Raw genomic sequence first — 13,857 nt, forward strand, 5'->3', positions numbered from 1 at the left:
GCCCCTCCCCACCCCCAGCAAGTACCAGGCAGACCCCCAACTTTTAACTCTCAGAGGCTCTTATACCCTTTCCAGAAGAAGCAATGAAATGAGAAATCCACTGTTTCCACTTCTTTCTCCTGAGCATGTCTTTTGAACATAACTCAAAGAAAGAAAAAAATATTATTCGAGGCTGTGGTGCTCAATAAGGTAGTTTAAAAAAAAAAACAAAGAGCCAGGGAAGAAATTATGTTATACCTCTCTTTTGAGAGATGTATACTCTCTCTTTTATTTCCTCAACTTCTTTTTTAAGAAAAATAACTCAAGGGTTAATATCAGGAATCATTTTTCAAATTCAGCTTCCTTTAAAAAATAAATAAATAAATAACAGCAAGCTGTAAGTCATATACCATCCAGTCCCCCCACTTAAAGTGTACAATTCAATGGTTTTGTGAGACCATCACAATTGAGATCACTTCTAAAAAATGTGGCTTCCAGGACCTCTCCTGGATCAGTGTAGGTTCGGTCCAGTTTCCCCACTGTCTCTGTTTCTGCCTGAGTTGCCATATGGTGAGAATTAAACCGAGAGTGAGGTTCAGACACTGTGTAAGACTTTGAATCATCAAAGCATGGATGATATGAGGCAGAACATTATGCTAATTATCGGGAACTTGTTCAGCCACAGAGCTTCAGATTTTAAACAGCTTCTCTATTGTTGAGTTAACCCCAGAATCTCCAGGCGTTTTCATCAGTCCCGGTTTGTTCCAGCGGGACAGATCCTCCATTTGTGTTTCTGAGCCCTCCACATTTTTTCTGGCATTATGTGCACCTCAGTCTGCTCACAGGGCAGGCTGGCCAGTTTCCTGACGGGGCTTGTGTTCCAGGGCGGGGAAAGAATGCTTGGCTGAGCCCCTTGGGATGCGCCCTTTCCACCCTGCTGGTCTGCATCCCACTGAGATCCCCGCTGGGACAGAGGATTCCGTTTGTCCAGCATCTGATGTCCCTGGCCGTCGTAGAGGCGGTAAGATCCATCCCCGGGTACCAGGTATGTGCAGTTCATCACTGATACACCCCTGCCATGCACGCACATCTCTGTTTAGGCGTGCTTGTAGTGTGTGTGCGTGTCTGAATGACTGCTGTGCGTGGAGCCTCAGCCTGCTTTTTGTAAAGCTGGCAGCAGAGAGCTCCTGGAGTTTTAAAAGTGTTTGATAGCAGCTTCGGGCTTGCTGGAATGTGTTCATTTCCCAGAATTTCCCTTCTGTGCTGTTGAGAGATGTGTCCAATGTCCTAGTAAAGGCAGGCCTTTCTTTTCCTTTTCTTTCTTTTTGACTGAAGCACATTGGACTGGGTGAGTCTATTTATCCATCGTGTTTTCTGGTGAAAAGACTTTTTTTATAGGCCTAAACAAACCTCGGGCACCCAGTCTGTGTGCCTCAACTTCACAGTCATGGCAGGAGGTGGGGTTCCAGGTGGCCCAGTTCAAGGCAGTGTCTACTCGCGGGCCATTCCCCAGAGGGCACAGGCAGCCTTGCCCCGGCCACTGGACCGCTCTGTTTCTGTTACCCAGGTTGACCGCTGGCACTTCATGGAGACTAATAAACTCAGTATCCTCTAATCAGTCAGTTCAGTTCAGTTACTCAGTTGTGTCCGACTCTTTGCAACCCCATGGACCACAGCACACCAGGCCTCCCTGTCCATCACCAACTCCTGGAATTTACCCAAACTCATGCCCATTGAGTCGGTGATGCCATCCAGCCATCTCATTCACTGTCGTCCCCTTCTCCTCCTGCCTTCAATCTTTCTCAGCATCAGGGTCTTTTCCAGTGAGTCAGCTCTTCACATCAGGTGGCCAAAGTATTGGAGCTTCAGCTTCAGCATCAGTCCTTCCAATGAACACCCAGGACTGATCTCCTTTAGGATGGACTGGTTGGACCTCCTTGCAGTCCAAGGGACTCTCAAGAGTCTTCTCCATCACCACAGTTCAAAAGCATCAATTCTTCGGTGCTCAGCTTTCTTTATAGTCCGACTCTCACATCCATACATGATGTGATATGACTCAGTAAAATGCGTTGCTCCTGTGTATCTCCATAGCATTCTACTCAAGACATTTCTGCTTGACTCTGGTTGGTTCAGGGCCATCCTTCACTCTGGAGCAGGAGGTCCTTAAGGAAAAAGAGCCCCCAAGAGTATTGTTCCCTGCCTTAAGCCCCACCCCCACCCCACCCCACCCCCCCGCCCTCCTCCCTAGCACATGATGGTCCCCTGTGCTGTGGTTATGGATCTTGGGATAATCAATTTAATTCCCAAGATGGGTGTCTTCAGAGTGTTTCTGATGGCGGTACACAGTGATGAGGGAGAGGAGACTGAGATTCCTGTGTTCTTTAGGTCTCCTTCCTCTAGCCCCACGGGGAACTTTAATACTCCAAGTATTGCTCCAAAGAGGTTATCGGCTGTCTGAAAAAGAAGAGAGCACGAGACTCCCTATTCCTGCCCGTTTCTAGAATATTCTGCTCATCTTTGTGTTTTCTTTTTTTTTTTATTTTATTTTTAAACTTTACAATATTGTATTAGTTTTGCCAAATATCGAAATGAATCCGCCACAGGTATACCCCTGTTCCCCATCCTGAACCCTCCTCCCTCCTCCCTCCCCTCCCCTCCCTCTGGGTCGTCCCAGTGTTTTCTTTTTTAAGTTGGATGACCTCTCCCGGTCCCTTTGTGTCTTGAGACTGCTTGATTAATTCGCAGATTCTCCTTTTAGGACATCAATTTGCGAGTGAAGTGGCCCAATGATATTTATTACAGTGACCTCATGAAGCTTGGTGGAGTTTTGGTTAACTCAACACTTATGGGAGAAACATTCTATATACTTATTGGTAAGTTCTTAAAGCCCTTACCCCCAGAATTTTTAGATTAATAGTTCTATTAATTAGTTCTATAATTTTTAGATTATAGAAATAAAATGGCTCACACATGGCTCCATTGAGGGGAGTGGATTATCATCTGGGATTTCTTTTTCTTTGAGCTTTGACTTACAGAACACAATATGTATGCAGAACAGGCCAGGTGGGTAGAAAGCCTTTCAGAGAGTTTAGCATTTGTACCTCTGGTCGTGGAAACCACCACATGGGTATCGCATCAAACAGGCGTTTTCTTACACCTCTCTACACTCCCGCTTCTTGTTGAATTAGACATGATGAAAATATCCACTTTGTTGCTTGGTAATAAGAAAAGAAAAGTTGATTTCAAGGATGGGTGTCCTTGCATTCTTAATCTGACCTTCCCAGGCCATGGAAAATTTGCCTTCTTTTTGACCTTCAGAAGACACTCCAGGCTGGTCAGGGTGAGGTAAAGATTCCCCGTTTCACCTCAGCACTTCCTCATCAGTCAAGGGGGTGGATTCAGAAGCAGTTCGAGAAGTCCTAGGTGTCCCTGATCATCCAAGCATCACCTTCTCCCTAATGCCCAGAGGAACTGGAGTGGGGTTCAGAAATCAGCAGTGGACAGAAAACGTGTGATGGTGTGTGGGCAGTGCCAGCCAGAGAAGACATGGCGTGTGTTTCCAGTGCTGCTGCCAACTGGCAGTGTTATTCGAGGGAAGTTATTTCCTCCCCTCCAAGCTCCGTCTCCCATGTGTAAATGAGTAACTGGGCTGGATACAGAGGTTCTGAATAGGGACAAATGATGGCTTCAGGGAGCTGAGGAACTCTCTGTCAGTGAGGGGAAACGAAACTTGCTTCTGATAGAATCCATAGCTTTTATTGACGTCTTAAGGCCGTGGGAGGTGAGCAGGGGGCACAGAGGGCATCTTTGGGGAAAGATTCAAGAAGTCACCATCAGTGGCGCCTGCTGGTCCTTAGAAAGACACAGCCTAAGCTGACAGCAGTCCACGTGGCTCTTTTCCCAGGACCGTGCACTTTCTGGGTACACGGGAGTTTTTTAGCCCTGCAGACGCTTAGGTGAATGCCGTGTACCGGCACAGGTACTCCGCTGTTGTGTCTTGTTGGTGAAAGTGCGAACGAACGACTGCAAAGTCTTCCCTGCTTTGTAGTTGTTTTTTTCCCCAGGTGTCATTTACACTGGTTTGTATTTTAGTAGCCAGTATATTAAAAAAAAATAACAACAACCTTGGGCCAGCCAAGCCTTCCCTTCATACCGAAAACAGCTCAGAACATTTATCAAAAAGTACTGTTGTTATGAATGTTATTATTCTATCTAAGACAAGTATTTGGGAACTTTTCTTCTCAGAGGCCCTGGAAAGATGGTCGGCTCACTTGCCTAGTTCTTGCAGTATTTCACTTCTTATTGAAGCCCTCTTTGAGGCTGATTCAGGCCCTGTTGAAAACTAAGTCTCAGCTTTTCTGAAGACCCCCCCCCCCCAGCCGGCAGAGAACAGCGGTGTTAAGTAACGACAGAGATAAGCCGGTAACTCTCTCCTGAAGCCTTGGTTTAGGGGCCTGTGAAAGAGCCACTGAACGTGGGTTGGCCCTCTGCCAACAACGTAACCCTAGCACCAAAGACTTGCAAGGATAAAGCATTAAAAGATGTGTTTGGGGTTATGCCATGATCGAGGTTGGAAGTCTCTGAATCCAGAGTTTATTCCTTAAGACCTGAATAAAATTCTTTATTTTCAAGCATGTGTTCTGTTATTCAAGTAGAAAAAGAAACAAGAGATTTTATTTTATATCTGGTTCAGCACTGAGCTCCAATTCTTGGCTAGACCACAGGAAGTATCATTTAAGAAGCAACTCTGTTTTGTCCTGTTCATCCCTTTCTGCTTAATTGAATCCAATGTGACTTGGTTTTTTTTCTTTTCCAACTAATGTGTAATACATTTGGAATGGCTCTGGTTTGATGAGGATAGTAAGGGAAGGATGAAAAAGAAAGATGGACTCTGAGATATAAGTCCTTCTCTAATTGGCCAGAGAAAAAAAAAAAAAAAAAAAAAACTCGAAATGAGGACAAGAAAGCAGCAAGTTGAGCGTAAAAGCTGTAACTTTATCCAGGCGGTCGAGAGAGACGTGTGATGTCTCAGTAGGTTGAGCTGCTCACCTTGTCCATCGTTTCTCTCCGTTCAGGCTGTGGATTTAACGTGACGAACAGCAACCCTACCATATGCATCAATGATCTCATCACAGAATACAATAAGGAACACGGGGCAGAGCTACAGCCCCTGAGAGCCGACTGTCTCATCGCCCGAACGGTGACCGTGCTGGAGAAGCTGATTGACGTGTTTCAGGACCAGGGGCCCAACGGCGTTCTTCCTCTCTACTATAAATACTGGGTACACAGGTCAGTGCTGGCTTGTCTGCATCCTCTTAAAATCCCTTTACTAAGGCAATAGTTTAACATCTTAAAGTGAGAAAATAAACACAGGTCTGGGTAATCCTCTGTGACTGATGGATAAACCTGGGGGATACCACCTTGAGTGAGCGTCACCAAGAATGGGGACAAACGGGCAATCCCGTGCCTCCAGGTGGGACGCGCTGGGAAGGACACTGCATCACTGAAGGCTTTCCTGCCCCAGTGTGTGTTTAAACCGAATCTGATTGTGAGGCATCAGGCAAATCTTAAATTGGGCAACATTCTCGGTAACTATCATTTTCAAAGGGAGACCTCCCAGCCTCAGCCTGACCTGAGAACTTTGTTAGAAACACAAATTTTTTTTTTTCTGTGTTTGAATTCTATTTTTCTCCTTTGCTGACTTCTGTTTCTTTAATTAAAAATTTTTTATTTGGAGGATAATTGCTTTGCAATGTTGTGCTGGTTCCTCCCGTACAACATTCATGTTGTATGCATACCTATGTATCCCACAGGTATACATACGTCCCCTCCCTCTTGAACCTCCCTCCCCGCCCCACCCTCTAGGTTGTCACGGAGCACCATGTTGAGCTCCCTGTGTTACAGAGCAGTTTCCCACTAGGCTGTCTATTTTGCATATGGTAATGTACATGCAGAAATGCAAATTCTTGACTCCTCCCCTGGGGCTGGGGCCCAGCATTCCTGTTTTAACGAGGGCTCCAGCAAGCTTTCAGGCACCTTAGTTTGAAAAGTACTGATGTTGACCAACAGGGGCCTCTACCTTTTAGCAATGTCAAGGTCTTAGAAACAAAGAGAAGGTAGGAGATTTTTGAGATTAAAGAAGACTCACGAGGCATGACAGCTGAATGCAATATAAGATTCATAATCAGATCCTGGAAGGGAGAGAGTACCCACAGAAGACATTAATGGGATGATGGGGACTTTTGCACAGGGACAGATAATCAATAATGTGTCAAGATCACATTTCTTGAGAGTGATAATGATATTCTGGATTTAAGAAGATTATTCTTATACTTGCCGAAATATTTAAAGTGTCATGATGCCTACAACTTATTTTTAAATATCAGGAACCCCCCTCCACCCCGCATAAAAGAGCGTGTGCGCACGCACACTGAGGAAGAACTGCAAACGTGGAAAGTGTTATCAGTGAGTGTAAGTGAAGAGGGCACGTGAGGTTTGTTGTACTATGTTCCCCCTTTTCTGTCGGTCTGAAATTCTTCAAAATAAAAATGGGGGAGGTGCAGCTTCTATACATTTAAAACTGTTAAGGCTATAACTCAGTAGGTGCATTTGGAAAAATATTGAAAACAAGTCAAATTAGCATGCATTTAACTTATAATTGATGCACCCCAACTCAATAAAAGTCTTCTTTTCAGAACAGCTAGAAAGAGGCCAATCTTATCTCAGCCAAAAAGCCTGGAGGGTTGCAGTGTTTCTTTAAAGTGCTAGAGAGTGAAGGAAGTGGCGCAAAAAAACCCTTCTGGATGTTCAGAATTAGGAGTGACAGTGTTTGCAAGAGAAGCAGCTCCTAACTCCCTATTGGACTTGGTTATATTCTTGTAGTCACTGAGACAGTTCACGCGGGACCAGTGAAAGGCAGAGCTCAGACCCAGATGCATTTTAACTGTATCCAGCCCAGCCTCCTCTCTCCCGCCAGCCCCGAATCCTTTGCTATAACGGACTTAACTAATCATCTCAAGCCTCCGCTGCCTCTCACATGCCCCAGTGACCGAGGGCTGTTCTTCCTTTTCAGCGCTCAGCAAGTCCGCCTGGGAAGCGCTGAGGGACCACAGGTGTGGATAGCTGGCCTGGATGACTCCGGGTTCCTTCTGGTCCACCAGGAAGACGGCGATGTGGTCACGGTGCATCCTGACGGCAACTCCTTCGACATGCTGAGAAACCTCATCGTCCCCAAACAGCAGTAGTCCCGGCTGGGGACTGACGGACAGACTGAAGGGCAGAACTGAGGCGGGAGGCTTCCCCTTGGATTTCTGTCGCCTTTCCTAGCCCGTGGAGCCGGAAAAACTAAATCAGAGTTGTTGATGATTTTTTTTCCTCCAATTAACCTGTTCATTCTTAAATTTTGTTCAGGGTAGAGGGTCGATCACTGAAAAGATGTAGTTCAGGTAAAGACCTGCCATAGATATGAGATTTGTTCTCCCCTCTTGAAATTGGATGTGTGTTAATTGGCAAAAAAAAAAAAAAGTTTTTACATGGAAACAGCAATGGAATAATTCACGTTTTCCCAGTAGAGGAGATCTTTGTGCGTGCTCAGTCACGTCCGACTCTTTGCAACCCCACGGACTGTAGCTCACCAGGCTCCTCTGTCCGTGGGATTCTCCAGGCAAGGATACTGGAGTGGGTTGCCATGCCCTCCTCCAGGGGATCTTCCCGGCCCAGGTATTGCCTCTCTTGCATATCCTGCAATGGCAGGTGGATTATTTGCCACTAGCCACCTGGGAAGCCCAGTGAAGATCTTTATCCGTAGACTATTAAAAAATTTTTTTAAAAAGCTTTCAGGCCCTGGTCATTGGTGAGTTAGGAGTATGGTAACACTGTTTACAAGAATCCAGGGAGATGTTTTCCTATAGGAACATACACTGGTCCTTAGTCATCATTTTTTGTTTGTTTAGTGAAGAAAAGAGAAGGTAGGTTTCTAAGCCTTATTCTCAGCCTAGTGGTTTGTGGTCCAATAGCAATGTCTACATGGCTACAGAGACACCCTAGCAGCTCTGGTTGTAATGACCTCGTAGAAGGAATCAGTTCATTACTTTGACATTAATTAATGAGCTTTCCTAAGTTTAAATTGATGGACTATTCTGCCGTGATGGGATCAAGTTCAAGATCCTTAAAGCATTGATTAGGTAATTGCTTGGATGTGAGGGTGGGTGATTTGGCTCCAACAGCTGGAGATGAAGTCTCCCTCTCATACCACACGCAAAGGAGGATTTGGAGCTTTAAGCCAGGGGCGGGCTTGCTTTGAAATATAGAGCATTCCTGCAGGACTGTATAGACGTACACAGTATAGACGTACATGGCATTTTATTGCTAAGTCACAGTTTTTTGCCCCCTTTTCACATTGCCAAAAAAAGTTATTGCTATTGCATACCGTCAGTTAAGAGCGCGCGCGCGCACGTGTGTGTGTGTGTGTGTGTGTGTGAAGTCTTAAAAGAAGATGTTCAAAATCTGATGCCCTATGAATCTCTATGAAAGAACAAAAGAAAGGAAGCCTTTTGATATGCATTTGCTCTTTCCAGATGTATTCCATGCTTTTTCCATGTAACTCTTATCTCCACTGAACTTGAGACTCATAACACATTGCTTTTCAGCCCGAAGAGGCCACTTTTTGTCCGCTTTTCTCTCTTCCTGCCAATCCCAACTGAAATTAGTGAAAAGAAAAGTTGATGAGGCTCTCAGCTCTGAACAGAACTCCCTTATTGTGCCCTAGCACTGTCTTTCTCCAGCTTTAACCGGTCAGGCTAACTCCAGAAAGTTGCGGTTTTCGGTATAAAAATCTGTCTACCTTTAGCCAGGCACAGGCAACCCCGTAGATGGAAAAAAATAACATGTTTAGTCAAGTACACTAACCCAATATGTATGTTTTGGAAATGTAACTTGAAAAGATTTCAGAAGTCATATTTTACAAATAAGGCTTCAACTAGAATTATTTTTCTTAACAAAACAAAACACTCTTTCCTAAATGCCCAAGTCTAAATAAAAGTTTGAAGTCCACAGCACCCCAAATTTACCAAATGGACTCACCCTGGAGAGGGCATCTGCAAAATATCATTAAGAAGAAAGTTCTCAGGCTAATGTTGCAAGTTTGACTTCTCAAACTCTGTAATATAAGGCAAGCCATCTCTCAGAGCTGCCATCGTTAACTTTTTGCATTTCTTTGGGGGGTTATTTAATGAAAAACATGCTATGATTTGTTTTAAGCTTAAGTCCTACTCTAGACAGTCTGCTTTAGGGAAAAAATAATGTTATCATTTAATTTCCTTTTGGTAAATTAAAACTAATGAAGTGTGGCCATGTCACAGCAGATGGAGATGCTCTGGGCGTATCGCTTTGCTCCTACGCTTTCAAGACTGTTCTTATTTCTTACTTGTGCCGACACCCAGTTGTCTTGAGGGAGGCAAAATAGACTTGGAGCAGATGCTGCGTTTTGCATAAACCTGACTTTGCCTCAGATGAACCAAAGACTTTTGAAATTCTGCTTCCTATAGAACAGCTGAATAAAGGCATTTTGCTTACAGCTGTTAGCATTAGGAAAACTTGCTACACTGCACTTGTTAATTTGGGTGCAGTTTATGCACCCAGCGATCTAGGATCTCAAGGAGCTTTAAAGTCTTAACGAGAACTTCGAGTTTTCCTCTTAATCTTTAAAACATAGCACCTAAACTCAGGATTGGCATGTGCTTTGGGATATTTGAATTGTGCCCTAGCGTAGAGGCTGCGCATTGAGCATCTACCGAATTACGTGAAAGGCAGGAAGGACGGCAACCCCTCGGGGCTGGTAGCAAATTTCAGAGGAATTCTAAAATAGGACCCAGCCATAGCTGGGCTTTCCGTGCCCCTCCCCTGCCCCCGCAACACTCCTTGGCACTGGTCATCCTGGCAGCATGTACAGAGCTGGGGCACAGTCGGAAGGATCTGTGTCCCCCAGGGGCTCTCTGCTACAGCATAGCAGACTGCCCGGTGTGGGAGCAAGTGGTCCAAGGAGGGGTGGGTCCACACGACCAGGCCTGGGGTACCATGCACCTCCAACCCTGCCCCCACCCCCACCACCTACACACACGGGGAGGACTACGTGGGCACCCCTCACCCTCGAGTCTGGGAACCAGGAGAGAAGCCAGCCTCAGCCAGCCGTTTCAGAATCCATAAAGGAGACGTTTTAGGCTTACGTTCTGTAGGTCTGTTTGGTCTTAATGGGCAAAGAATTGAGAAATCGGTATTCCTAACTACTATGCATATTTGAAATAAAGCGTTAAACCTCTGCATTTTTAGTTTTTCAAAGACTCATCTCTGAAACATAATCACTTTAAACCGATGCCTATAAAAAGCAAGTCTACCAAAATAAACTTTGAGACCTTCTCTGTAGTTTGGGCTTATTTTTTATTTTTACCATGTTTCATTCGTCAAAATAAGCAATTCCTTTCGGTTACAATATTTTTTTTTATTCACATTTAAACATTTTAAAAAATAAATAGTTTTACATCAGAAGGAATAGGTATATGTAAGTATTAAGAAGCTGGTTGCTTTTTTAAAAATGTAGTTGTGAAAAATGTGTTATGTATCATACAAAAGACAAGTCATATTACTCCAAAGAATGAAAGTCAGCAAATCCCAAAAGTTCAAAAAAATTTAATTAAAGTGAGAAATACATTTAATAATGTAAATTTTTTAGTTTAAAAATTTTAACAAGTTTAATATAAGAACATGTTCTGTTCTTGTCCAATTGTTCTTCCTATTTTGTGAGAACTACTTGACTTTTGTTTCCACAGTTCTTCCCCAAGATTTCAATCTTATTTATCATACTTAAGTTTAGGAATAGCTTGAATAATGCATCTTTGATAACTCAAGGGCTACAATTCACTAAAATTTCCACAGTAATTTTATGGAATTTATTTGAAATTTTTCTTTTATCTGTAGCAGCCCCCACAGTCTACCTAACCATCTTGAAAGTGTTAGTTGCTCAGTCATGTCCAACTCTTTGTGACCCCATGAACTGTAGCCCGCCAGGCTCCTCTGCCCATGGAATTCTCCAGGCAAGAATACTGGAGTGGGTAGCCAATCCTTTCTCCAGGGAATCAAACCCAGGTCTCCTGTATTATAGGAAGGTTCTTTACTGTCTGAGCCATCGTAAACTACAGTATACTTTATACAGGATTCATTGATGGAGTAAACCTCTCCCATCCTTAGGATCCAAGGGAGGAAGACATGGCCATTGGACTTAATATGATCAAAGGGGTGGGGGTGAGGGAGCAGAAAATACAGGCTTTTACAGATTTCCTCAGAGCAGCACTTCACACCCTGTTCACTTCTCTACAAAGGTATGAATGGAATGGCTTTTCTAGAAAGGGCTTCCAAGAACATAAAGGAATTCCGTTCCCTTGGAGGCCCAGTGGAAGGAGGGCCAAACCAGTCTTGAACTGGGCTTATTCTTGAAATCCATTTCATCTGGCATTTTTTTGTCAACATGTTAGGAACCACTGCATTTTTCTTCTTCTGTGAAAGACATGCGTATCTATTAACATGCTTTCTCTTCCAGAGCCTCACGAAGTTGAGAAACAACATCCCCAAGCTTAAATGTGCAGACTAAAAGATGGAGGTAACAATGTCAGGTTGCCGTAGTAACTGCCCTGCTAACTCTGCACAGAGCTGCTGTCCGCCTGGAAGCCAGCTTGCATGGGATCCTCCTTCATGTTCTAGGTTATGAAAACTGCATTGTTTAGGCAAGGAAGTTTTTCCTAGTACACATTTTATTTTTCAAGTACACATACCCTCATCATTAAGCCTATTTATGTTAAGGTTTATAAATCTGTAACAGTTTTCTTTGCGAACAGTAACATCTGGTCTTAAATTGCTCCGGAAGTCCTCACAGTTGTATTTATTTTATACAGCCCCCAATGATTAATAACAAGATAAGACACAAACGTATTTTATGGTACTTTATTGAAAAATGTCAAGTGAATCTCCTGCTCATCAAACCTGCACCTTCCAGGAATCATGGGTTTAATTATGGGTCTTGACAGCATAAAAACATTACCCCACGCTTATTTTCTGTGTATCTACACTCAGAGCAAGCTGCTCATGAGTTGTGGCTAAGCGCAGTGTAGAGGTGTACGCACTGGATTCTTCTGACCTCGCCCCTTCACTGCAAAACACATGTTCCTAAATTTGCAAACTGGACCCTAAGGCAACTGACCCATCCCAGGGAAGCAGGCAGGGCCTCAGAGTGGCACTGGCTGGGCGGCAGGTCCTTTCACATTTTGAGAACAGTACATGTAGGTGCACGCGGATTCAAGGAATAGTGAGCTGGAGACATTGGTGAACAAATTTTCCACGCTGAAAGGTGGACATAGTTTCCTAAAAGTAAACCATCTTTGAAAAAGCAGCAAAATGAGGGAGCGTTTATAGTGAGTAGCAGATTGAAAAAGTGTGGTTCAATGCATTGATCCACTTTGGAGCCATGAAAGGATTTTTAAACAGGGAAATCTTGAAGCAAAAGTATAAAAATAAAAATTAATGGGAGTTTATTTTAAAAACACTGCTGGTGCTTTATAAAAAGATTCCTGTTCACCTGTTACACACATGACATGTTCATATGGAGTTTTCTTACTCTGTAGAAAATGCAGAAAATGCTGAAGACGTGTACATTATTTTCGTTACATCCCTTTAGCATGTTTTCTTCCGCGAGGCGCAGTCCATTGACAAGTTTCCATATTGCACATGCAATTTATCTAACTTTATTAGCACTACTTGTAGCAAACACGAGCCTAGGGAATTACAGGTCTGTGTGGGCCAGAGGGACTTTGCTTGTCATCAGACTTGACAGGGGTAGCCAATCCACTGGGCACGGAAATCATCCACCTGTCACTCTCATAAAATATTTGGCTATATATATATATATTTGCATTTAATGCCTATTCAATATATTCTGAAGGTGCTATTCTCAAGAGTTCACGGGGTTGGGAGGGAATAAAAACTTTGTGAATGCACTTGAGACGTACATCCACATTCACCCCCTTGGTCTCGGCTTGTCGATGTTTATATTCAAGGGTTAAATTAAAACAAAAACGTTTCATGAGACTCATGAATGACTTGAAAACTGCGGAGTTGTCCTGCATTCAGGGAACTTAAATCATCACATTCTGCCGTTGACTTAAAAACCTAAAGGGCAATGAACACAGGAGGCTTCCCGGGCTGGCCCATCTATCTGACCATCTTCGGGTGGGGTGACCTTCGCAAAATGGAGGGTGTCTGGAGATATTACAACTGCTACCCGCCCCCCACCCCTGCTAAGTCACTTCAGTCGTGTCCACTCTGTGCGACCCCATAGACGGCAGCCCACCAGGCTCCGCCGTCCCTGGGATTCTCCAGGCAAGAACACGAGTGGGTTGCCATTTCCTTCTCCAATGCATGAAAGTGAAAAGGGAAAGTGAAGTCGCTCAGTCGTGTCCGACTCCTAGCGACCCCATGGACTGCAGCCTACCAGGCTCCTCCGTCCATGGGATTTTCCAGGAAAGAGCACTGGAGTGGGGTGCCATTGCCTTCTCCACGCCCCCCACCCCGCCCCCCGCCAAAAGCGGGTCTGCTACTGAGCATCGGGGGCGCGCAGGCTGATTTCAAGGCGAGAAAACCAAGTCCCCCCCAAGGACGGAGTAGTTGGGGCCACCCCTGGGCGGTCGCCTTTTCAGAAAACCCAGCTCTTGGAGAACAAAACGTCGGGCGGTCAGGGTGTCCCAGACGTCGCCGCTTCTGTCCTCTACGTGGGCGTTTATGGCATCTACGGCTTAAAAAAAAAAATCTAGAAGTCGGCGGCGGAGGTCTCGGAAA

The 13,857-nt window shown here is 44.5% G+C and overlaps 1 protein-coding gene across 3 annotated transcripts in view; it reads left to right on the forward strand.

The window, feature by feature from the left end:
- Nucleotides 1-10,398, forward strand: part of HLCS (holocarboxylase synthetase (biotin-(proprionyl-CoA-carboxylase (ATP-hydrolysing)) ligase)) — a 217,064-nt gene extending 206,666 nt beyond the window's left edge. For all 3 annotated transcript variants that reach the window (XM_010834835.1, XM_010834836.1, XM_010834833.1), the window contains exons 8-11: nt 864-1,024; nt 2,738-2,852; nt 5,055-5,268; nt 7,052-10,398. In XM_010834835.1, coding sequence (XP_010833137.1) covers nt 864-1,024; nt 2,738-2,852; nt 5,055-5,268; nt 7,052-7,223 — 662 coding nt within the window. In that variant the 3' untranslated portion in view covers nt 7,224-10,398. The remainder of the gene's footprint in view (nt 1-863; nt 1,025-2,737; nt 2,853-5,054; nt 5,269-7,051) is intronic.
- Nucleotides 10,399-13,857: the final 3,459 nt, after the last annotated feature.

The sequence above is a fragment of the Bison bison genome, unplaced genomic scaffold (assembly GCF_000754665.1).
Source record: "Bison bison bison isolate TAMUID 2011002044 unplaced genomic scaffold, Bison_UMD1.0 scf7180017864037, whole genome shotgun sequence".
NCBI lineage: Eukaryota > Metazoa > Chordata > Mammalia > Artiodactyla > Bovidae > Bison > Bison bison.